This window comes from Panthera uncia, chromosome D1 (assembly GCF_023721935.1).
Source record: "Panthera uncia isolate 11264 chromosome D1, Puncia_PCG_1.0, whole genome shotgun sequence".
In the NCBI taxonomy this organism is placed as follows: domain Eukaryota; kingdom Metazoa; phylum Chordata; class Mammalia; order Carnivora; family Felidae; genus Panthera; species Panthera uncia.
Window position 1 is genome coordinate 79035752 of NC_064808.1, and position 25490 is coordinate 79061241.

Sequence of the window (25490 nt, forward strand, 5' to 3'; positions counted from 1 at the left end):
GGGGCATTTGTGTGGCTCAGTTTGTTAAGTGCCTGACTTGGGTCAGGTCATGATCTCATGGTTCGTGAGTTGGAGCCCTGTGTCAGGCTTTGTGCTGACAGGTCAGAGCTGGAACCTGCTTTGGATTCTGTGTCTCCCGCTCCCTCTGCCCCTCCCCCATTCCTGCTCTCTCTCTCTCTCTCTCTCTCTCTCTCTTTCTCTGTCTCAAAAATAAACATTAAGAAAATAAAAAATAAATAAATAAAGAGCGAAATGTGAGACCTGAAACCATAAAAATCCTAGAAGAGAGCAGAGGTAGTAATTTCTCTGACATTGGCCATAATAACAGTTTTCTTTAAGTTTATATATTTATTTTGAGGAAAAGAGAGTGCATGTGAGGGACACAGAGAGAGGGAAAGAGAGAATCCCAAAGCAGGTTCTGTGCTGTCAGCAGAGCCCAATATAGGGCTTAAACTCACAAACCATGAAATCATGACCTGAGCTGAAATCAAGAGTCAGACGTTTAACCGACTGAGCCACCCAGACACCTGAGCAACATTTTTGTACATGTCTCCTTAGGCAAGGAAAACAAAAGCAAAAGTAAACTACTGGGACTGAATCAAAATTAAAAGCTTCTGTACAGCAAACAGTCAACAAAACTAAAAGGCAACCTACAGAATGGGAAAAGATGTTTGCAAATGACATATCTGATAAAGGGTTAGTATCCATAATATATGAAGAACTTCTACAACTCAACACCCAAAAAACAAATAATCCATTTAAAAAATGGGCAGAAGATATGAACGAACATTTCTCCAAAGAAGACATATTCAATATCACTCATCATCAGGAAAATGCCGACCACAATGAGATATCATTTCACACCCATCAGAATGGTTAAAATCAAAAACACAAGAAACAGCAAGTGTTGATGAGGATGTGGAAAAAAGGAACCCTTGTGCATTGTTGGTGGGAATGCAAACGGGTGAAACCACTGTGGAAAACAGTATGGAGTTTTCTCAAAACATTAAAAGTACAACTACTCTATGATCCAGTAATCTCACTCTTTGGTACTTAAAAAAAAAAAAATTAAAAATCAAAAAAAAAAAACCCACAAACTACTAATTCAAAGGGATACATGCACTAAGTTTATAGCAGCATTATTTACAACAGCCAAATATGGAAGCAGTCCAAGTGTCCATTGATAGGTGAATGGATAAAGAAGTGGTGTATGTGTGTGTATGTCAGAGAAAGACAAATACCATATGATTTCAGTTATATATGGAATTTAAGAAACACTTAAATTTCACTTATATATGGAAATAAGAAACAAAACAAGTGAGCAAATGTAAACAAAAAAGAGAGACAGACAAACCAAGAAACAGATTCTGAACCATAGAGAATAAACTGATGGTTACCAGAGGGGAGATAGGTAGGGAGATTGGTGAAATGAGTAATGGGGATTAAGGAGTATACTTGTGATGAGTACTGAGTGATGTATGGCATTGCTGAATCTCTATAGTATACACCTGAAATTAACATAACTCTGTATATTGACTATTTTGGAATTAAAAATTTTTAAAAAGGAGATTTAAGTCAGTGTCTGACATACTGCAAATGCTTAATAAATGATATTCATTATAAATATCATCCCTGATTTTATATCCAAGCCAGAAAGCCTGAAAGGTAAATCTCCCTAAATTACCTAGCTAATAAATGGCTTTTATGTGACCATTTGATTCATGTCTCTACTATTAACTCATAAGACTGAAAATTTAATTAGGCAAGAATGAGGTAAGTTTTTGCTTACACTTGTGTTCTCTGCATCTACAACAGCACTGGTATATAACAGATACATATAAATATTTGTTTAACACATCCATTTCTTTTTTTTTAACAAAAAAATTTGCTAGATATACCTGGATTATTCCAACTCCAGTACCTTCTAGCTATATAAACTTAGACAAGTTAACCACTTTCAGTCATAATTTTCCCACTTGTTGAAAATGGGGCTAATGTTACTTAACACTTACTTCGCAGGCTTGTGGAGAAGTGTAAATGAGGCAAGCACTCTGAGTATCATGCCCTGCATGAGAGAGGCTCATTACATTTCAGTCTCCTTATCTTTTGCAGTCTGCTCTATAGTTTTCTGTCTGAATTAGCAAACATCAAGGTTTGCCACAAGAGGGCAATACTATATGGAAATGGAAATCTATGCCAAAAAAAAAAACCCCATAAAAAACAAACAAATAAAACAACAAAATAACCCCCCAAAACACCCCAAGAAAACCTACTCCCAAATGAAAACCTTTCCAAAATTACATTTATTCCTCTCTCTCTTTCTATCCTTCTCCCTGCCCCCCATAACTATAGTTTGTTAATAAGGTTTTCATATTTAGAATTCTGTTCTTTTCTATTGTGTTCTTTAAAAATCAAGTAACCTTAAAAATCAAACCGTCACGAGGAGCCAATTTCACCCTCTGCAGTTATTCCTGCTCCTTTAGTTGGTGGTCTTGACTTGCATGTAAAAAGATAATGCTTCTGGTTATGTAAGTTCAAATCTTAGAGTTATATTAGATTCCTGCCTCATCCATGCAATATGTTTCCTTCCTTTAATTAATATGCTTAGTGCCTATCTCTTCCCCATTCTCATGTCTACCTACCTGGTCCAAATCCCCTCTTCTCATCTCTCAACCATTTACCTTTTGGTCTTCCAACTGTTTTTCTTTAGTCCATTTATTGAATAACAAATGCTTGGATCCAATACACTTATACAAGGTGGTCTATGTTCTGTGCTCTTCCTAGGAAAGACTCCCATTTCTTTCCCTGGGACTAAATGATGTTTCTTTTGGGCTACATTTAACATTTTTGTGTTTCATGATAACAGTGGAAAGGAAGAGGGAGTATTATATTTGAGAATGGCTCTGCAATTTATGAAAGCATTTTTCAGCTGCAAAGGACATTAGCAAGTCACATAGGCTGCTGCCACTAATGATATGTATACTTGCCTATCAGAGAATGCATGTTCATATCCCAACCAATTTGACAAGAAACAAATGTTAGGAGCACTGTGTAGACTAAAAAAAAAAACAAAAACAAAAACAAAAACAAAACTTTTATCAAGGCAGAATAAACAATACCTGTTATGATGCTATGGAAGAGTTTGATCTAAACTTTCCTCTACTAGCAGAAGACTATCTTAGAAATTTTCCTGATTCATAAATTTTTTTTAGTGTAAAATGGTTTTGAAAACAAATCTGATTCTTCTGTCTTCTTTGCTTCTCTTATTAATAACTGAATCATCTAAATGAAATATTCTAGATACAAAGGACAAATATTGTATGATTCCACTTATATGAGACACCTACAGTAGTCCAATTCATAGAGAGAAAGTAGAATGGTGGTTACCAGGGATTGGGGGAGAGGGGTATGGGAAGTTGTTCTTTAATAGGTACAGAGCTTTAGTTGGGGAAGATGAAAAAGTTCTGCAGATGGATGGTGGTGATGACAACACAAAAATGTGAATGCACTTAAATGTCACTGAATTGTTGTATACTTAAAAAATAGTTAAAATGGTAAATTTTATGTTATATATATATTATGTATATAAAATAATATATATATATTGTGTATATATATATATATATATATAATCTGAAATATGAATCATGTGTTTTATTCATCTGGGTTCAATATTGTTTTTCTAGATGTGATATTAAGTTCAAATAGAATTGCACAAAACCTACTTTCAAGGAGCATGCTTTGGGAAAAGATAACACATAGGTAGAAATGCAGGCAGTGACAGTGTCCCTGCCTTCTCACTGTAACAAAGGCTGAAGAGGATGTTTAATCTTTCTAGGTACATTCGCTTTCAATTTAGTAACCTTTTACCAGGCCTGAATTTGGCCTCAGAATATATGAGTCTCAGAGGCCTAAATCTACAAAACAAATTGAAAAATACAGTATTCCTCTTCTTATCAATGGAAGATACATTCCAAGACCCCCATCGAATGCCTGAAACTGTGATAGTGCCAAACCCCATATATACTATGTTATTTCCAATACATACATTCCTATGATAAAGTTTAATTTATAAGTCAAGTACAGTAAAGAAAATTAACAAAAACAACTAATAATAAAATAGAAAAACTATAATAATTACTATAATAAAAGTTATATGGATGTGGTCTCTGTCTCCCCCCAAAATATTTTATTGTACTGTACTTCTTATAATGATGTGAAATGATAAAATGCTTTCCTCATGAGATGAAGTGAGGTGAAGGACGACATAGCATTAGATTACTCTTGACCTTCTGATGATATGTCAGAAAGAGAACCATCTGCTTCCATACTGCAGTTGGCCATGGGTAACTACAACTACGGAAAGTTAAGCTACAATTAAGGGGCAACTACTGTAATAATAACCCAACAGTAATACTTATTAAGTATATATCAAGCACCAGGATTAAGTGCCAGCCAGGATCTAGGTCAAGAAAAAAGTTATAGGCAGATTTACAAATATCATATATTAGCTTACTATCCCCAACTCACTATTTTGCTTTTTAAAATAAACAAAGCCCCATACATCCCATTTATTACAGAATTAAGAAAACTAACAGAGACACGCCTCTGTACCAGTAAACATGTCAAAGAGTATGTCAGCCAATAATATTTATGAAACTCACATGCCACTGACAGGCCCACATACTGTGAAGTAGAAATTTTCAGAAAGGGTACATTTTGATCCATTAAAATTTCCTATGAAAAGAAGCTTGCAGGTATAGACACTCTTTGATTTAGAAAGTCTATTCTTTTAGAAAGAATCTAGTTCAATTATTATGGTGGGGGAAATAATACATAAAAACAACAGTTCAAAACTGATGATAAATTCACCTCAAAGCAAAACCATTTCTTTGCTTGGTTAATGTGGCATAAGAGAAAGCTTGACTAGCAAGTATAATTAAAGTATGAATCACAGGCATGAGTCATGAGTAACCCTGAGAGCACCTATAGGGAAAAAAGTCCATTATAACCTACTAAATTTAGAGACTAAAGGATGAAGGGTAGGAGGAAAAATCTTAATTCCATGTAAATGCAGTTATGGGCCTGAATGGAAACACTAATAATGGCATTGATGCATTATTGGTCCAGCATCTGTGTGAGGCTCTGTAACACAGCATATTATGCTTAATGTATAGGTACTCATTTTTGATGTTTTCTATTCCTAGAATTTCTTGAGGTCAGGTACTTCGCTTTGCTTTATTTGTTTTCTCATACAAATCACTTCTTGACTCAGATTCTACTAATGTAGATAGTTGGCATACAACATGCAGCTACACACGTGAATGGGCAAATGATAACCCATATCTCAGAATCTAGAATAAATGTGTCCTGACATATAAGACTTTTGAAAAAATGAAAAATGACATCCAATAATATATTAAATGCTACTTTTCAGACTGTTGATACATTTTAAAGAATCACAGAAATTTTATTTAATGAAAAACAGGAAGAGATTGTTATATTTTATCCTATCTCATATCTCAGCAGTTGGCATTGAATTTACTTGCTTGAAAAAACAATATGGCAAAAGTTGAAAGAAAAATATTTGTTTGGCCTGACTTTTTTGTCTTTCAAGCTGTGTGATGAATATAAAATTGCTTCAGGTGAAAAACAGCCCCACTGCTTGGGCTACTCAATTAACTGACAAATGGCATTATTGCCCACCATCTGACCCCACCTACCCAAATGAGGAGTATTTAACTGACAGACATAGGTTAGACACTGGAGTTAAAATGGCTCTAGTGATGACTGGACATTCTGATAATATTTAGAGGTACAATGATACGAATATGGTTGGAAGGTTTTTAAGTCCAATTTCCTTGCTCAGAAGAATTTATTTTATTTAAAAAATTTGTTTGAAGTTTATTTATTTATTTTGAGAAAGAGCTTAAGCAGGATAGGGGCAGAGAGAGAGGGAGAGAGAGAATTCAAATAGGCTCTGCACTCTCAGCACAGAGGGCTTGAACTCAAGAACCTGTGAGATCATGACCTGAGCCAAAATCAAGAGTCCGGCATTTAACCCACCCAAGCACCCTTTTGGCTGAGAAGAATTTAAATCAAAGCCATCAAATACACTGTTTACATCATCTTATCCTAGTTTAATGTTTATGTACTGTTTTTAATGTTCATGTGTACTTCTTTAAAGAAAATTGAAACTAAAAGTCTTGACAGTCTCTGAAACTTAATTGGGAAAAATGTAAAGTACATTAATGGAATTTTTCCCATGATCTGTAGAAGAGTTTTTTAAACAGATGGTTCAAATGTACAGAGCAATGAAAACACAGAAATTAAAAGCAGATTCTTAAGAAAAATAACAGAGTTCTCAGAAATACTATGGATGATGGCAGGACTGGATGTAAGGCAGTACTTTGTTTTGCTGTCAAGGTTTGGAGAGAACAGGAATTTATTAGGTGATCCTCTATCAGAGAAGGGGTAACTGACTCTTGGTAGGAATTTACTATTCATTTGGAATTCCAGCCAACTTCAACAATTTGAAAATCCTCATGCTTGTAGGATAATTCCATCCAGGTGCCAACAAAATATATAGTATTGTGATGTAAGTATTCTTCTATAAGTGGGAGCCCTTCAGTCCAAGGTGCGTATCTGGGGGATGGGGATGGTCTAAAATCTTTCCACCTTCATAACTACTTGGAAAAACAAGGAACATCCCAAGGCCTATGAACCTTTTCATTTTCAGTATAAAAAACTCTGACTTCCTTGGATCAAGGAAGTGAGCGGTGGGAAAGAGGTAGGAAAACTTTTCAATCTGGAATTTATACGTATTTAGTGGAAACGTGTGAAATAAAATCTAAACTAATGCTAAAAAGTACCATCTTCAACCGGAGTTCAAAATGACTTCCCAAACTTCAAGGAAAGTTAAAGTTGGTTTCTCTCCCAGGCAATTTTAGGGTGCGGGTGGTGAGAAAGACGGGTAGGGGAGGTACGTTGGTAGTTTGAGATCCTTTGGGGCGTGGAGAACCGCAAAGTGTTGCCATGAGCTAGTCAGCTCCAGGTGCCGGGGAGGAGACAGAGCTGACGCCCCTGGCGAAGGCGTGAGCGCAACTACGCCGCAGCCGCGCGCAGCGCATGAGCCAAGTGCGGGCGGGTGGGTGGCGGCCGAGGGTGACTGGGAGAAGAGGCGGGGTGGCGCGGGGTGGGAGTGCGGCGGCTGGAGGAGGGTCTCCCAGCCCAGGCCCGATTTGCAAGCTCTCTGAGCCTGCGTCCGCCAAGGGGGAGGGCTTCCCTGGCCTGTCCAGAGTGGCTCAGAGCACAAACGACTGTCAAGAGAGTAGGAGAGTGGAGGTGCCGGAAGTGTGTGCTCGCCGTGGGATAACTTTCCTGCTCCGGCCGCGGCCCGGAGCCTCCGCCGCCTAGCTGTTCGCAGCGACGATGCGCTCTGATGACAACGACTTGAGCGGACCTGCGCCTCGGCCCACCGCCAGAGTCTGCACACTCCTCGCCGCAGGGGAAGAAGACTGAGCCCGGAGGCGTCCGCGCGCCCCGGGAGCCGGGTGCAAGGCGGCGCGGTGCTCGGGGCCCATTTCCTCTGCGCAGTCCCCTAGCGTTTGGCTTGTTCCCCGCGATCGTGCGTCCTCAGCGCCGGCCGAGGTCGCCGGCTGTTCCCGCCCTCACCGCCGGCCGGGACGTGCCCCGGCAGCCACTGGTAGCGTCTGTGCCATGGGGCTGCCTACTCTGGAGTTCAGCGATTCCTACTTGGACAGCCCAGATTTCAGGGAGCGCCTGCAGTGTCACGAGATTGAGCTGGAGCGAACCAACAAGTTCATTAAAGAGCTCATTAAGGACGGCTCTCTGCTCATTGGGGCGCTGAGGAGTAAGTGGATCGGGCAGGGGCGGATGGAGGGCGCGCAGGGATGTGGCGAGTCCCCGCAGGGTGCGGATTTGAGGGGTGGGATGGAGGACTCGGGGCTTCTTTTGTTTGAATGGGTTTAGGACAAAAGCTGAAGAGCTCCCCTGCTGGTGGCCAACAAAGTTTGTTCTTAGGTGTTCTTTACTTAAGTAATGTCTACAGAGAAGGGGAAGTCCTCCACTGGACACAGGAGTGTATCTTGAGGAAAGTTGTTCAAAGTTTTCTTTTTGTATAACGCTCCTTGAAAAATGTTGGAGACTGTTGGTCCTTTTTTGTTTGTTTGTAATTTTATTATGCCTGATTTGAACACTTTTTAAAAAGTCCTGAAGGAGGGATTCAAGAGTTTGTCTTAAGGATAAAATGAAGGTAGTTTAGTGATATTCAAAGAAAATTACTGATTTCTTATGTGTATCAGTGGCTCTTCACTGGGCACAATCAATCACAGAATTGGCTTTTTAAAAAAATAGACATTTACAATTTTGTCATTAGGAGGATGATGGAGATGATCGAAGACAGCCTGGCACCAGTGGATTTAGTCTCTACCAGTTTTTTTGTTGCGTCTTAATTTTTGGTTTATATTGTAAATCTGATGTTGGTCGAGTCATTGGGGATGAGAGTTGATGGTTAAAGGTCAACCAGAATTTCTGATGATTATATAAGTAAAAACTGCCATTAGGGATTTTTCCCCACTTCCTTTTCCCAGCCGATTTTCTTTACTCCCTCCTGAATCTGCTGGTTTTTCACTTTCAGTTACTAAGACCTAGGACAGTCTTAGTTTTAACTCCAGTTTCTCTTAGAGAAAATGAAGTGATGTAACTGATGAGGCTTAACTTGTACCTTTCCCAGGAAGTATTTGCATCTTAATGGAAGCTTCTGAAGGTTTTAGCTACTGAAATGAAGCCCTGAATTATCTGGTCTCTGATGACTGGGTGAGTGAGGTATTTTCATAAGTTGGAGAGCTTTTAGGAGATCTAGCAATCCCCAGGACAAATGTAGGGGAACCATCATCGTGAAAGGTCAGTAACAACATGTTGGGGATGTGTGTGTGCCCAACACTGAGACATTAGCATCTGAGCTGTATTTTGAAGCATGTATTAATGGTAAGAATAGAGCTTAGCAAAATATCTTGAAATAAGGGTGCTCCCAAATCTTTTTAACCATCCCAAATGCCAAAACATTTACTTATCACTTGTGTTACTTAACTAGGGTAAAGAGGATATGTTTTATACCCACATTCATTCAATTTCTGAATTTGAGGCTGCTGCTGGTAACAGTATTTACTGATCTGTGAAAAAAATAACTTATATGCAGTTCTTTCCATTCTGTACATACACAAATGTGAACTCACCTTCCTTCTGGTTTGCAAACTCTGGTTGAGGTTTCAGGACTAGCATCTTTGCATTTTAGCCTCTTCCGAAAGAGTTTCCCCATTTCCGAGTGCTAAGTGCCAAGCTGACTCTTGCTGGAGCTGCCAGGTGGTCTACAAGTGATATTTTCTCCTCATTTTGCTGGGGAGATCAATTTTAGTGTTTCAAAAATTGAAAACACTTCCATAGCTATGATAAAAACTCTGAAATGCATGTTATTTTGCTAGGAATAGTATGTATTTTATTATGATTTTTTAATCTAGTCTTGCAAAAATTAGGTGATTCCTATCCTTAATAAGTTGGTTTTTCCATGTATAAGTGAGGAAATCATGACAGTGTAAGCTCCTTGAACATGCAGAACCTGTCTTGTTCATTTGGTCATAAGCGCTTAAATATACAACCTGCCGTCTTTCTAGAATTCTTAGGTTTGTGATGAGAGTACATTATTTTAATTAACATTTGGTTATTTATATCATTATGGAAGGAAGACATTTTATTCCTTGTTGAAATAATTCCCAGCATCAGCTGCCAAATAGAGATTTGGAGCAGAGGAACTCTTGAAGTCACATGATGGCACTGCTTTTTTTCCCACCAAGCCACCTTCTGTCCCTTGGGAAGGATGCAGTGAGGCTAGGCTGCAGCTGCTAAGTGCCAGCTCTCCGAAGCTGCTCAGCTAGGGTAAGAGTGTGCCTACAGGACTTTGAAGCCTGCTTATAGTTCTATCCCAGATCCACCAAGAAGCCCTCCTTTCCCCAGTTCTGTCCCTTCTGTTTTTCTTTTCTGCTCTAGGGAGCCTTCACCTTCCCTAACTATGCCTTTCCATTCTCTGTACCTACTGTTTCAGTAGGTGTATCCGTTATCCACGTCAGTTTTATTTTTAGAACTTTGCTGTTATTTTCATTAATAATTAATGGTTTCTTAATATAGCCTTCCTGAGCTGACAGTCATCATCTAAGCATCTTCTATTATTTCTATCCTAGTTCATAGCTTTTCTGGTGAGAATTTTGGCATGGACTTTTGGCTAATACATATGTAACTGTTTCAGTAGGAGTCACTTATGCTTTTTTTTTTTTTTAATTAAAAAAATGTTTATTTATTCTTGAGAGACAGACAGGGAGTGAGCAGGGGAACGGCAGAGAGAGAGGGAGACACAGATTCCAAAGCAGGCTCCAGGTTCTGATCTATCAGCACAGAGCCAAACGTGGGGCTTGAACTCATGAACTGAGAGATCATGACCTAAGCCAAAGTTGGAGGCTTAACCGACTGAGCCACCCAGCTGCCCCAGGTAAGGAGTCTCATATGCTTTTTGATTTTTACTTCAGGATGTACCTTTTTTGAGAATTACATGAAGGGAAACTACAAAGGCAGTCTAAGCATGTTAGAAGGGGAGGCTGGTAGGTACCATTCAATGTCAATTACAGGAGTATTGTCAGTTACAGACCCCTAATAAAAGAATCTCAACAGGAGAGAATCATCAGTTACAGACCCCAACAGGGAAAGATGTACACTGCATTTCCTACAAGAAATCTACTATCCCTGCAACTCATCCAATGAGAAAGCACCATCACTCTGAACTCGTGCTTTTCTCCAATAGACAACAGACAACAGGGGTTCAGAACTTCTCCAACTTCTCCATAAAATAACATTCCTCTTCTCTGTTTTCTAGATTTACCTATGGTTTTGTGATAGCTTGCTTGTCCAGGATTGCATTTCTCTTACTTCCGAATAAACCCATTTTCGCTGGTAAAATAACTGGCAGTGTTATTTTTAAGGTTAATAGTTTCTTTAGTAGAGTATTTGAAAGGGTCCTTATAAAGAAAGGAAAACCTTGCTTGACTACATGATTTCAGTTTTAAATAACATAAGTAAGATACTTAACATTCTTAAAATTATTGCTTTTCATATTCACATCTACTTTAAGAAAATGGATGACAGCTAATTAAGTGGATTAACCTAGACCTGAATTTAAATTCTAGTGCTGTCAGGGGCGCCTGGGTGACACAGTTGGTTAAGTGTCTGACTCTTGATCTTGCCTCAGGTCATGATCTCATGGTTTGTGGGTTTGAGCCCCACATCAGGCTCTGTGCTGATGGTGTGGAGCCTGCTTGGGATTCTGTCTCTCCCTCTCTCTCTACCCCTCCCCCACTTGTGCGTGCTCTCTCTCTTTCTCTCTCTTTCTCAAAATAAACTTAAAAAAAAGAAAAAAATAAATTCTGGTGCTGTCAAATGCTGTGTAGTAATTGGCAAGTAACTTAACCTCTCTGAGCCCTGCCTTTCCTATATAGTGAAGGAAGATCTATAAATATCTTACCACTAGAATTATTTGTTCGTTTTGTTATATGTCATAGACATTTGGTGAGCAATACTTGAGAATATTTGATACTGGAGAATTGGGTTTTAGTTCATGTGGTGACTCAAAATCCTCCACCCTTTTCATCAAATGTTATTCTATGAACTTTGTTCCTTTAACAGGTATCATCCTCAAAATTTGAGTTGTGAAATCATAGGCTATTTTTGCTTATTGATTTTCTTCTTTTAAAGATCATATTCAAAGGGTCACCTCAAAATGGCTCTCTCATAAATTCCCCCTTTAATTTATACTTTATAATTTTAGATATTTATGTGAGCTTTGTCCTTGCAAGAATAGACTTCCCCTCCTCCCAAAAACAGAAAAGAGAAAAAAAGGATAGACAGAAATAGAATTGTATTCATTTAATTGAATTATTGGGTGGGGAGTATATGAACATTCTTTCCTCCACTTGCCCTGTGGCATCTTGGGGCCTTCCCTTCTTTATTTTTTCTTTCTCTCTCTCTTTTTTTTATTTCAGTTTTTAATTTTGATTCCAGTATAGTTAACGTATAGTGTTAGTTTCAGGTGTACAATATAGTGATTCAACAATTTGATACATTACTCACTGCTCATTGTGAGAAGAGTACTCTTTAATCCCCATCACTTGTTTCACACATGCCCCTTCCCCCCTCTGGCAACCATCAGTTTATTCTCTCTAGTTAAGAGTCTGTTTCTTGGTTTCTCTTTTCTCTCTCTCTCTCTCTTTAATGTGGTGTACATAATGGAATATTACTAAGCCACAAAAAAGAATGAAATCTTGCCATTTGCAACAACATGGTTGGAGCTAGAGGATATAATGCAAAGTGAAATAAATCAGAGAAAGACAGATATATGATTTCACTCATGTGGAATTTAAGGATCAAAACAAACAATTTAAGAAACAAACTTATTACCAGTGCTTCCTTTCATTGCCTTAAGGTGGAATTGTCCAGGTATCTTCTCTGCATTTTGGATGTTTCTCAAACTTCTATGTCTAGGCTTCTTTTAGAGGGAAGAAAAGTTAGTGGACTCTAATATTAGAGTCAGTTATTTATTATGGTAGTTATATATAAGCACGAAACTAATTCTCAACGTTTTTTATTTATTTTTGGGACAGAGAGAGACAGAGCATGAACGGGGGAGGGGCAGAGAGAGAGGGAGACACAGAATTGGAAACAGGCTCCAGGCTCCGCGCCATCAGCCCAGAGCCTGACGCGGGGCTCGAACTCACAGACCGCGAGATCGTGACCTGGCTGAAGTCGGACGCTTAACCGACTGCGCCACCCAGGCGCCCCAGCACGAAACTAATTCTAATGCTTATTCATACAATCTTAAAAGCAAATCAATTTATGAATTAAATAAAATAATGTGAAACCAATATAAAAGCTTGTCAACTACATTTAATTAATCTAATGGTTGATGATGATTTACTGAAGTGAAATTTCCCCTTGTATAAAAATTGCTGATAATGTCTTGTATGTTGACGATTCATTTTCTCTTTGCTTTTCCCAGTTGAAACTGCAGTTCTTAAAACTGCTTGCCCAGATGATGGCCTCCTCTCTTTCACAAACTATTTATTTAGTGGTTGTATTGCCTCTGTTCCTAAGGAGTAGTGCCTGACACTCGTGATGCATGACACAAATAAGAAGGGCACCTATTTGAGTGGTAGAGGTTGATTGCTCCTAAGTTTAGATATAAAATATGCAGTTAATGAAAACATTAGGACATGAGCAAGAGGGAAGCACACAATTTCTGGTGTTTATTGCCCTCTGTGTTCCCAGACCCCAGTTTGAATTACGCTGCTATGGTACACTTGTGATCTGGGGATTAAGTAGTTGTTTACCAGGGATGCAAAGGCTGCCTTGAGACTGTGAAAAGGGTGAGGGATACCTGCCTTCTGCTTGTTGTGTGTCTCAAACTCACATTAGCCTGGTTTCACTTGTTTCTTCACTATTTTGTGTGTATGTTCTGGGCCCACCTTACTACTAGAGTTTTTGGTGACACAGGGAAGGGGTTAAAAGGAAAAAGACAGGTTTAAGAAGTTTGAGACTTTATATAGTTATGTGCTGTTTATTTGGTCATCTTTCAGCTTTTAGTAAAAATTGCTATTGTTTGGCCATTTTTTGTATTTAAACTTGTACCTAGGTTTTATTTAGTACCTAGTACCTAGGTTCCATTTATAAATGGAACTCATTGCTGATTCTTGTTTACCCTGCAAGAGCTCCTTCACTGCTGCGGCTTTCACTAAGGTTGTTTTGCTTGTTTAGCTGGGCAGTCTAACCAAAGGTATGGATGTGTAATTACTTCAACCATTCATTTGGTTCTTAAGCCATTAGAATTAGAGTTAAATGATCAGAAGTAACTGTATCTTTCAAATGAACTGTAATTAATTTTAAGAACTGGTAGATTAGGAATGTGGTGCTTTCAGGTTCTGCTTCAGAGATGTTGCAAGTAAAAGCAGTACGCTTGTGTGAATTTAAATGGCAGCCTAGGTGCTTATCAAAGTGGAAGTAATTTGGGCTGGCTGAGTAATTCCATTTACTTCTCTTATGATGCTCAACATGAACTTAATGGGTACCCGTTTACATTGTCTTTATTTCCCTTGGATTTCCTTTTTCAGCAGGTAATAATTGAGGGGCTGTCTTGTTTGAGGCCACAGGATGAGTTAGTGGGAGAATGGCTTAGCAGTAACCACCTTTACACTGCCATCTCTGACAGTTATGATCAAGGTACCCCAAGAGTATAGAAAGCTGAGGTAACCACTAAAATGTTAAGTCACTGAAAAGCTGCTTTAACAAACATCCTTTGAATTATTAACTTAAAAGCACAATGTTTATTGGGTTGTGATATGTTAGCATTACTCAAATAAAAAAATAATACAGCTTACATTCAGTATTGCTTTGGGCTGACTGCAATTTTAAGTAATGAATACATAGAAAATGGCAGATATTTTATTCAGATTTATGAAGAGAAATATTAGATTAAAAAATTTAGACCATTAAGCCATGTTTGCTAAATATTCAACAATGAAATATTTATTATGGACAGGTAAAGGGTTGAGGAAAGGGGGTTTATTTTGTCTTGAATCTCTTTCATGAAAATTGTTTCTTGCCAGAGCTGTGATTGCCACCTCTTTTGGCCCCAGCCATCCCTGCTGTCTGGATGGTAATTTCTACTCATTTCAGCCTTCTAAGCATGTGTCGTCCCCTCTGTAGTTCCACCTGCCACCCACCAGTTTCAGCTGGCAGCTGGGCCAGCCTTCCTTTTTCCTCCAGCCTGCTGAACCTCTGCCCAGGATCTAATAATCCTTACAGTGTGTCCCAGTTGATTTGGCTTCATCAGCCGAGGACTTGCTACCTGTTTCTTGCTGACTTTCATCCTGAAAATTAAAACCATTTGCTAAGAACCTGGCTGTCTAGTGCATGGAATCTGTGCTTCATCTTTTGCAGCTGCCATACTCTGAGTTGTAATGGCTGGGCTTAGTATAAGTGTAGAAATTTACATATTTGTTAATCATAATAGCCCTTGAAAGCAAAGGAAAAGGGGCAGGATGAAAGCAGGACAGTCATTACAAATATAATTATATTAATAGTTTTGTCTTTGGCCAGGTGAATTTATTTATTTATATGTTTATTTATTTTTGAGATAGAGACAGAGAGGGAGTGGGGGAGGGGCAGAGGGAGAGTAAGAGAGAGGATCCAAAGCAGGCTCTGTGCTGACAGCAGAGCTGGATGTGGGGCTCAAACTCACTAACCGTGAGATCATGACCTGAGCCAAAGTCAGACGTTTAATCCACTGTGCCACCCAGGCGCCCCTGGCCAGGTGAATTTAAATTTTGGCCTGGATATTTCTGGTAATGTGGATCCTTCTCTGTAAGATTACATCTAATGGGGATACTTGGTTAATCAGAGTTTGTCATAGTTCATATCTGCAGTATTCTGTTTTATTACCAAGAATCCAATTGCAACACAGAAGAAAGCATTACCACAAAGCACACGTGTATATCTCTCAGTGAGGACTGTGATTTGCTTCAGAAAAAACAAATTGTGGAATAGTAAGGTGGCTTATAGTGGCTGATAATCTGCCAGTTTTTTTCAGCATTTTTCCTTTCTTGCAGAGGTATGCATGCATAAAAGAAAAATAAAGTACTAATTTTCCTAGGACTTTTAATTTTCCATTTGAGAGTAATTCTTTTAATTGTAATTTTTTATGGAATCTGTTGAGAAAAGTCTAAAAATAAGACTGATGAAATCTTTGCATATTATTTTATATTAATTATTAAGACTTTTCAGTTCCAATATTTAGATTCTATGATAAAGGTCTGTTCCTAATGGCATTTTAAAAATATCAAAACATGACATTTTGTGTGTTGTTGGTTTATCTGACGTGGGTGAATATTAGCTACAATGGGCAATGCTTTATATTTTGTGAAGGATGGGGAAGCATCCTGGATTGGTTCTCAATGTCAGGTGGCATTTAAAAAAAATCAGAAAAAATGCTGCACATGTATAACCTTGCTACATTAGTAGAGTTCTCCATGAACCTTGGCTTTACTCTGGGAAAAAGTTGGTAGACACACTATGACCCCTTTCATTTGGAAGTCAGACAGATTTCTCAGTAGCGGAATTTCTTTGTTTCCTCACACAAATCTAAAAAGCCATACTGCCTGCTTGTTTATGAAAGTCATGCCAAATAGTATTCCCTTGTGTGTAAACACATAATTGGAGCTTATCCAGATGAAAGACCCAGCTTCAGTTTTCTCTTCAGTATACAGTAAAAGTGGTGATTTAATTTAGAAAACTGGTATATGTTTGTGTGTGGAGGAGAGTGATAAGCTGCTAATAGAAGTGAGTATTCAGTATGTATATTATCCCTTTCCAAATGGAAGCTGTGTAAATTGATTTTACTTTGCCTTGGTGAGAATTTTCTCTTCTTCATTTAATTTCCTTATTTCTCACAACGTCTGAATGAACGATGTGGCCCAAAAAAGGGGACGGTGGGGCGGTGGTAGTGGTGAGAGAGGTAAACAAGGGGAAGCAAATTTAAAATTGGTTGAGAAAGAATTTATTATGGTTTTGTAACTTGTGTTGGGCCTTGTGTATCTCGTATGAAAAAGTTACTATGTGACATTAGAGAATCAAAGGAATAAGAAGGTAGCCTTCCAACTGTTGTAAAAGTTGGGTTGTGCAAAATTTGAGGAAGATAGTTCTCATTAAAAACTGTCAACAAAAGAGATAATAGGGGGTGACTTTTCTAGGGCTGTACTATTTGCAGAAGATGTGGAAAAGCTGTGTACTTATGAAAAAATGATGTCAACATAGGCGATAATAGGGAGGGACTTTTCAAGGCTTGTGTTGACTGCTTGTCAATCCTGGTTTTCTTTAGGTGACCCTTTCTAACATCACTAATTATTACTTCCTCTGGATCCCAGCTCCATTACTGGACCATTTTTCTTAGTATGTGATGTTGCTGAATTCATCTTCCTTTTTTAGTTTATTTCCTGTATCCTTCTCTTAAATGTTGATAGTATACAAAGATTCCTTCTTAGCCCTTTTACTGTTTGCTTTCCTTGAGTGATTAACATGTCCTCCTGGGCTCTAGCCCTAACCTCATTTTCCTGAGCTCTGGACCTGATTTTTACCAGCATATCACCACATGGATGTACTTCAGGGACCTCAGACTCAATGGTGTGTCAAAACAATTTCTTTCTTGCTCTCCACCTTGTTCTCTTTGTGTTCTCATTTCTTCATTTATAGCCTCATCCACCTGGTCATCTCATAAAGGAATATCTGAGTCCTTCTAACTCTTCCTGTTTCCTTCTCCAGTTTTTAAACTCCAGTTTTTCACTCTTGCCAGATTAGGGCATTTAGTTAGTCCTGTAATTTTGTGCCCCCAGATACCGTAAATTAGATTTTCTCTGCCTATGTTTGGAAATAACACTTTTTTTTTTTTTTTTTTTTTTTTTTTTAGTTTAAAACAATAGACATTTATACTCTCATAGTTCTGGAGGCCAGAAGTCCAAAATCAAGGTGTCAGCAGGGCTGTGCTCTAGGGGATGATTTTTCCTTGCCTCCTCTAGCTTTGGGTGTTGCCAGTACAAGATGTTCCTTGGCTTGTAGATGTGTCACTCCAGTTCATGGCTGTGCAGTCACATGGCATACCCCCTGTGTGTCTCTATTACATTTTACTTGTTCTTTCAAATACAAACTTCTAGGTGCCAAGGATATCGGTATTCTGTCAGCTGTGACCACATTGTGGATGCTCAGTGGTTGCTAAACATCAACCAATTTCATTTTACTAAGAAGAGTAAATAATATGGAGGAAGTTTTTGAATATCTGTTGGAATGAATGAGCCATGGAATGAGGACCACAAATTTGCTTTTTAATATTTTTTCCAACAGGCTTTATTTATAACTGCTCAAGCTTGGGTGTACTGATTTTTGGGACTGGATAATCCAAGGGACAGCAGACAGCAATAGGAATTACAACTTTATTCTAGTCCTGGTGCTGCTACTAAGTAGTGGCATTGGTACAAGCTACTTGTCTCAGAACCTATTTTTTTCATCAAAAATGGGAATAATGTTTGCTCTATATTTCCTGTTAGGATTTTTGTGTGGGCCATGGAAATAATGCATAATAATATAAAAATGTAACATTATTTTCATTTGTTTTAGGCAGGATCATTGTGATCCTAATAATTTTGGTTTCTTTTTCAAGACTACATGTAACACATAATGGTCTTGTCAACATTATTACCATATTCTGTAGAAATGAGATTTTTAAAGTGGAAATGCTTTAGTTGAATGTTAAAGCATGGGCTTATTTGTCTCCCAAATTAAATCTATTTGTTAGGAAATGATTATAAGATGTGGCATGATTTTGGTTTACCTTTTTTCTTTTAAGCAAGTATTTGCTATGGTCTGGGAACCAAGAAAGCATTAGGTTGGCATTTAGGGATTATGAATAGGCAGTATAGATGTTGAGACTTCATGGGTATCTGCTGGTGCTTTATTTCTGTTGGCTCAGGTCAGTGGTCTATAAAAGTTATTTAAATGATTGTCACAACTTGCACTTCTCAGAAGTGAAATAGATTGCTGGGCAATTTTAAAAAATAAAATAGGCCAAGCTGCCTATGAGAGATATTTTTTTCACATTGGTTTCTCTATGGAAGGCAACTAGTGGCTTAGAAAAGCACTTTCCAGGGCGTTTCTTATGCCACACAGATGTTTTGTAAATGTAATTATATTTGAGGTGAGATCATCCTAGTGGTTATTGGTGAGAATAGAAAATGATGAGATTGGTGGGACATTGCTGGAAGGTTTTGGGGACAGGGAATTATGGGGAAAAAAGATATTTCATTAAGAATTGAAGGGGCGCCTGGGTGGCTCAGTCGGTTAAAGCGGCCGACTTCGGCTCAGGTCATGATCTCGCGGTCCGTGGGTTCGAGCCCCGCGTCGGGCTCTGTGCTGACAGCTCAGAGCCTGGAGCCTGTTTCGGATTCTGTGTCTCCCTCTCTCTGACCCTCCCCCATTCATGCTCTGTCTCTCTCTGTCTCAAAAATAAATAAACGTTAAAAAAAAAATTTAAAACAAAAGAATTGAAGAGGAAGATTCAGTTGGCTCCCTGAGATAATTAAATTGAGCCTGTTAGCTAGGTGGTTAAGGAAAGGCAGTATTATTGAATTGGTGTCAGAATCGCCAGGAGAGGATATTTGGATGGTACCACAAGGACAAAACAGATCATTTAAAACAACAACAAAAACAATTTTTTTTTTAAATTTTTTTTTAATTTTAATTCTCACAGACTGTGAGATCATGACCTGAGCCGAAGTCGGACGCTTAACCGACCGAGCCACCCAGGCGCCCCAACAAAAACAATTTCTTAAGGGATCTATGAGTTTAAGGGGAACTCTGCCCTGGGGAGCCTACACTTCAGGGACAGTTTGCAAAGTGAAGGAAGAGCTGGAAAAAGCCAGCCTCTTTGGGGTTACAGAAAGAAAATAGAGACTGTTATTAATCCTGAACAAGGAGTAGCAGTGAGTGAGTGAGTGAGTGAGAATAACAGCCTCCAGGTTTGCCAGGTTTAAACTCTGGTGCATGTCCTTTTCTTCCCATTTTTTCCTTGGTTCCTGACACTGCTCTGATGGAAATTAGAGTTCTATGGATATTCACAGCTGACTGGCTGTGATGTTTTGTGACACCCATTGAAGAGAGGGATGAAAGAGGCTGAACAACGATGTGGAACCAAGGTGTGACGTACTTAAAATGTGCACATTGGTGATTTGTTATCTGTGCATTGTGAATGGACTCCTGCCAGCTAGTTAATGAACATATCCATCAACTCACATAGTTATCCTTTTTTTTGGTGAGAACATTTAGGTTCGACTGTCTTAGCAAATTTCAATTATATAATACAGTATTATTGACTATAGTTACTATGTTTTAAGTTAGATCCTTGTCTCTAATTCATCTTATAGCTGGAAATTTGTATCCTTTACCATCAACCTCCTCCTATTTCTCCTAACTCCTAGCCCCTGGAAGCTACCAATCTTCTTTCTTTTTATGAGTTTGCTTTATTTTTTATTTTTATTTTTTTGATTCCACATATAAGTGATACCATACAGTATTTGTCCTTCTCTGTCTAGCTTATTCTACTTAGCATAATGCCCTCACAGTCCATCCAAGTTGTCACAAATGGCAAGATTTCCTTTTTTCTCATGGCTGAATAATATTCCATTGTATATATACATCTTCTTTATTAATTTATCTTTTGGTGGATACTTTTTTCCATATCTTAACTATTGTGAATAATATTGCAGTGGACATGCTAGTACAGATAGCTCTTCAATATTCTGTTTTCATTTTCTTTGGATATACACCCAGCAGTGGGTTTCTTGGATCATATGGTAGTTCTATTTTTAATTTTTTGAGAAACCTCCATGCTATTTCCATGTGACTCCACCATTTATATTCCTGCCAACAGTGTAGAAATGTTCCCTTTTCTCCACATCCTTACCAACACTTGTTATCTCTTATCTTTTTGATGATAGCCATTTTAACAGGTATGAGATGACACCTCATTGTGGATTTGATTTGCATTTCCCTGATGATGAGTGATGTTGAATGCCTTTTCAAATGTCTGTTGCCTGTATGTCTTTGGAAAAATGTCTATTCAGGTCCTCTGCCCATTTTTTAATCAGATCGTTTATTTGCTATTAAGTTGTATGAGTTCTTTATATATTTTGGAACCAGTATCTAATTTTAGAATAGTTTTATTGCCTTAAAAGAAACCCCATAACCCATTATCTCTCTTCCCTAGCTCCTGACAATTGTTACTAATATACTTTGTTTCTGAACCATTTTTATGTAAATGGAATGATGCAATCTATGGCCTTTTATGACTGGCTTCTTTCACTTAGCATGTTTTCAAGGCTCATTCATATTTTAGTATGTATTGGTACTTTATTCCTTTTTATTGCCAAATATTCAATTGTATGATTATACCGCACATTTTGTTTATCCATTTATTAGTTGAAGGACATTTTGGTGTTTCCTTATTATTATTGCTATTATTGATAATGCTACAAGCATTCATGTACCTGTTTTGTGTGGACATATGTTTTTATTCTCTTGGATATATCCTTAGGCATGGAATTATTGGGTCATATGGTAACTTTATGTTGGAACTCCTTTATGTATAGAAACTTAGTAGGTTTATAGACATTTACATTACATTGTTTATGATAGAAAGCAGTTTGAGAGTTAAATGTATATTTAAGGCAAAGTTATAATTTTCCATAGCAAATTCAGATATGACCTTTTTATTTGTTGAAGAAAAACAGAATCACTTGGTAGATATTTAAGGAGGAAACATTTCATGTTCTTTTAATTTTCATTATACCTGGGTAAGTATTTAAAAATCTCATAATGGAAATATAGGGCAATGGCAATTTTTACATATGTGCAGAGTGGCAAGAGTGGGGAGGAGAAAAGGAGAAAATACAAAGTTCACAGTGTGTTGGGCCAGGAGAGATGTGAAGAAGAGAGAATGGAACATTGACTTACATATTCATTAAGCATATTTATTTATTTATTTATTTATTTTAAAGTTTATGTGTGCTGTCAGCACAGAGCGTGATGTGGGGCTCGAACCCACAAACCATGAGATCATGACTTGAATTGAAATCAAGAGTCGGATGCTTGACTGACTGAGCCATCCAGGTGCCCCTCATTCAGCATATTTATTAGCACTTGATATATGTCAGATACTGTTCTAGACCTTGGAAGTACAGAACAGAGGTCCAGCTCTTCTGGGTTTGCCTTTACTTAGGGCAACCTGGTGATACTGTATAGTGTGTGTGTTGTTACTACTTGGTGCTAAGACCTAGAAGGTACCTTGTATACCTTTTATTTCTTCAGATAACCTTTCTCTGTAACCAAGGGTAACTTGCGCATGTCACCTTGTGCATAGCAGTCAACACAGCATAGGGATCTCATATGAGAATGTGAATATGTCCATTCTTCATTCTTCCATTCTTCACTTTTTACACACACACACACACACACACACACACACACAAGTGGCCCTAGTAAGTCTGTCTCTTTCTTAAACTCTGGTTTCCTCATTTCACAATGGGGATAATAATAATAATAATAATAATAATACCTACTTTTTCATGAGGGTTTCACAGTTACTGTAAACTGTACTTAGCATATGGTTGCTATTATAATCATGGTGTATTTTTTTAAAAGTTTTTTGAGTGTTTATTTTTGAGAGAGAGAGAGAGAGAGAGAGAGAGAGAGAGAGAGTGTCAGAGCATGAGCGAGGGAGGGGCAGAGAGAGAGGGAGACACAGAATCCGAAGCTGGCTCCAGGCTCTGAGCTGTCAGCACAGAGCCTGACGCGGGGCTCGAACTCATGATCTGTGAGATCATGACCTGAACTGAAGTCGGACGCTCAACTGACTGAGCCACCTAGGCGCCCCAATCATGGTGTATTTTTTTTAATAGATAAAATGAAATAACCTCAGTGTTAAAAAATATTTAAAATGCCTTTCATGATGATAAACTTTATTTAGCTTTCCATGTCTATATGAACACACTTAAAAATATAAATACAGTCATAATATGTATACCATTATATATTTATATATAAATTTATACCATTATTTCAAATATTTTTCTTGCTTCATTTTTTTTACTATTAGCGTATCTATGACCAAAAGTGCTCAGATTGAAGGTGATATTTATGTGTAAGTAATTTAAAGCAGTCTACATTTGAAATGTAAGTAAAACCAGAGTAGGTTACATATTGAGTAAGGAAACATCTGCACTTTGCTACAGTTCACCCAAAGGAAATTGGATCATGTATCAGCTATGTGATGGAATAAGACTTTCATCTTTTAAAGAAATTTCCCTGCCTAAAATTTGCATTCATCTGTTATTCTGAGATGAAGCCTCTGCTGTATATATTGTGACACAGAGTTTGCTGAACCTTAGCATACTCTGTTGTTGGATTGCAGCTGCTGCATCTGCTGGAACTTAACTAGAAATCAGAAACAACTATTTTTAAAACTTCTTCAGGCTCACACATTTTAGATTGCTTCTTTTTCTTAATGTGGACAGTTTGTCAGTTCGTGCATGTTTCTTTTCAGGTCCTCAGTTATTAGTCTTTTGGAATTACAAATCACTTTATCTTTTATAAACAATGTAGTTTTTTAAAGGAGTTACTTACCAAATTAATCTGAGAGGAGAAACTAGTCCCTTAGGGTATCTTTTGGCCTTCGACTCTTTCTGACCATTTGTTCTACTTATCTGAATTGTACTAGCCCCTCCAAATTATACATGTGCACACACTCCTATTCCAGGTTCTCCTAAACTATGGTCTATGTCTCATTCTTTATGTTCAGTACTCTGTCAGGTACATATTTATTGACAGGTAACTGTTGAATACATGACTGTGTTGACTTTGTGAAAACTTAACACTGAGATATTCTAAAGCTTAGGATATATGTGGTCATAGTTTTACTGGACTGTTGCTTATTTGACCATCCCATTCCTTGCTTCCTGAAGCTTCTCCCTGGGCTTCTGTGGAGCCATATATGTTCCCTTAGCAATCTTTTCATTGACTTTCCAACTTTTTCTTTGTAGTCTTCCAGATTTCTTTCACCTCTTCCTTCCTCTTGAATGTAGGTGTTCATATTGTCCAATGAGAACATTTTCTTAATAGATGTAAGTTGGTGATGAATATTTACCCATAACCAAATGGTTAATATCTGTAAGATAAATGGGGGAAGAAGGTGGTTAGGAAGTCATCAGATCAGTGAACACTAGATACAGGACAGTTGATAAGCCAAATGATAAATACAGCTGTTACCCTTTATGGGGAGTCAGAGAAATGAAAATGAATGTAAAGTATCCATTTTTATCCATTAACATAGCTAAAAGATTTTTTAATGCCTTTTTTAAATTAGGGTGTACTGAGACTTTTACCTTCCGTATGCTGCTGATAGCATTGTAAATTAGTAATATGTGTCAAGGACCTTAAAGTGTTTATACCCACTGGAAAAGTGATCCCAATTATGGTACCTTTTCTGCAGCAGGTAATCCTGATTTCCTACCCAGCATCTTTGCCCTTTCATCCCTTCTATAACAATGTTTGTGACTTAAACCTCCTCCAGGTCAGGGGTAAATCCTGATTAGTTGAGTCACTCATTATAACCCATTTCCCCTTGCTAGGAATGGCACGTGTTAACAATTCTCTGTAAATAATTTGATAGTGATTTTCTTAATTTATAGTCTTCATATCTTTTCCCTACTTGCTTTCCCATCTTCCAATTTCTGGCTATTTAATTTGCTTTCTCTTTTATACAGTTATCTTTGAGCACTTTCTCTTTTCATTCTTTTAAAAATGGCATATCGAGGCTATCATAAAATGTACATATCCAGGTTTGGGCTGTTTTGTTTGCTTGTGATAAGCACACTGTTTTATTGGACAAATTAATTATGCCTGGTGTTTTGTTAAAATATAACTAGTATTAATACTATAAGGTTGTCGTTCTCCTGTTGTCCAGGAGAACTCACCTGTAGTGGGTTTAATTTCTTTTTTAATGTTTTGTGAATTATTAGATGCAAATGAATGTCCTGTGAAAATATGATCTTACTGTCTTTGAGGTAACATATTGATGGCAGACAAGTGAGGGCTAAAAGGGGAAAGCTTGAGACTCAGATCATGAAATGGGAGTTACTATGTGGTAAGACTGGGCATCAGTTAGACCAACCTGGGCATAGATCCTGACCATGTGACCCAATACACAGCCTGGAGTGAGGTCTTGGCTCTTTTTGAGGCTGTTGCCTCTGCTTTAATTTGAGGATCACTTTCTTTGACGCACAAATTTATTATGGTAATTGAATCCATTCTTTTATAAGATCAAACATTGTGCTAGGAACATTCTAAAGTAAAAGATCCAAAAAAATGATAATAGGATTTCTCTTTAATTTCTGCTAAAAAATATTTGAAAATTGTAAAGCATTTAGCTGAGAGGAATTTGGTATAATAAGACATCAGATATTTATTGGCTATACTTTAGGGATTTCTTTAGGGAATCTGCAAAAATATGTTCCTTTGGAAGTATTACTCTAAGTGATCTGTTGTATTCATTGCCTTTCCATGCCAAGCTTAAATGTGAGCATATTTGTTGCATTCTGTTTATTTTGGTAACCCATGGGTTTGTATTTTTAGCATGGCTTGAATTTTATTTATTAGTCATTCTTTCTAACAAAATTGTTATGTCACAAGTGTCGTATCTACTCTTTTTTTTAATGAAAAAGAAAGGATAATCTAAGGCAAGAATTTTGGCTAATGGGCTCTGTCTGGCCGCTCTGAAC

The 25490-nt window shown here is 37.8% G+C and overlaps 1 protein-coding gene across 3 annotated transcripts in view; it reads left to right on the forward strand.

The window, feature by feature from the left end:
• Positions 1 to 6502: 6502 nt before the first annotated feature.
• Positions 6503 to 25490, forward strand: part of ARHGAP42 (Rho GTPase activating protein 42) — a 313165-nt gene continuing 294177 nt past the window's right edge. The window contains exon 1 of one of the 3 annotated variants that reach the window (XM_049620615.1): positions 6503 to 6598. Coding sequence is in view for 2 of the 3 variants with exons in the window: in XM_049620604.1 (XP_049476561.1) it covers positions 7720 to 7873 (154 nt within the window). In the remaining variant the exon portion in view is untranslated. Of the gene's footprint in view, positions 6599 to 6995; positions 7874 to 25490 lie in introns of those variants that run through there. The other 2 variants (XM_049620604.1, XM_049620596.1) reach the window with 2 other exon arrangements.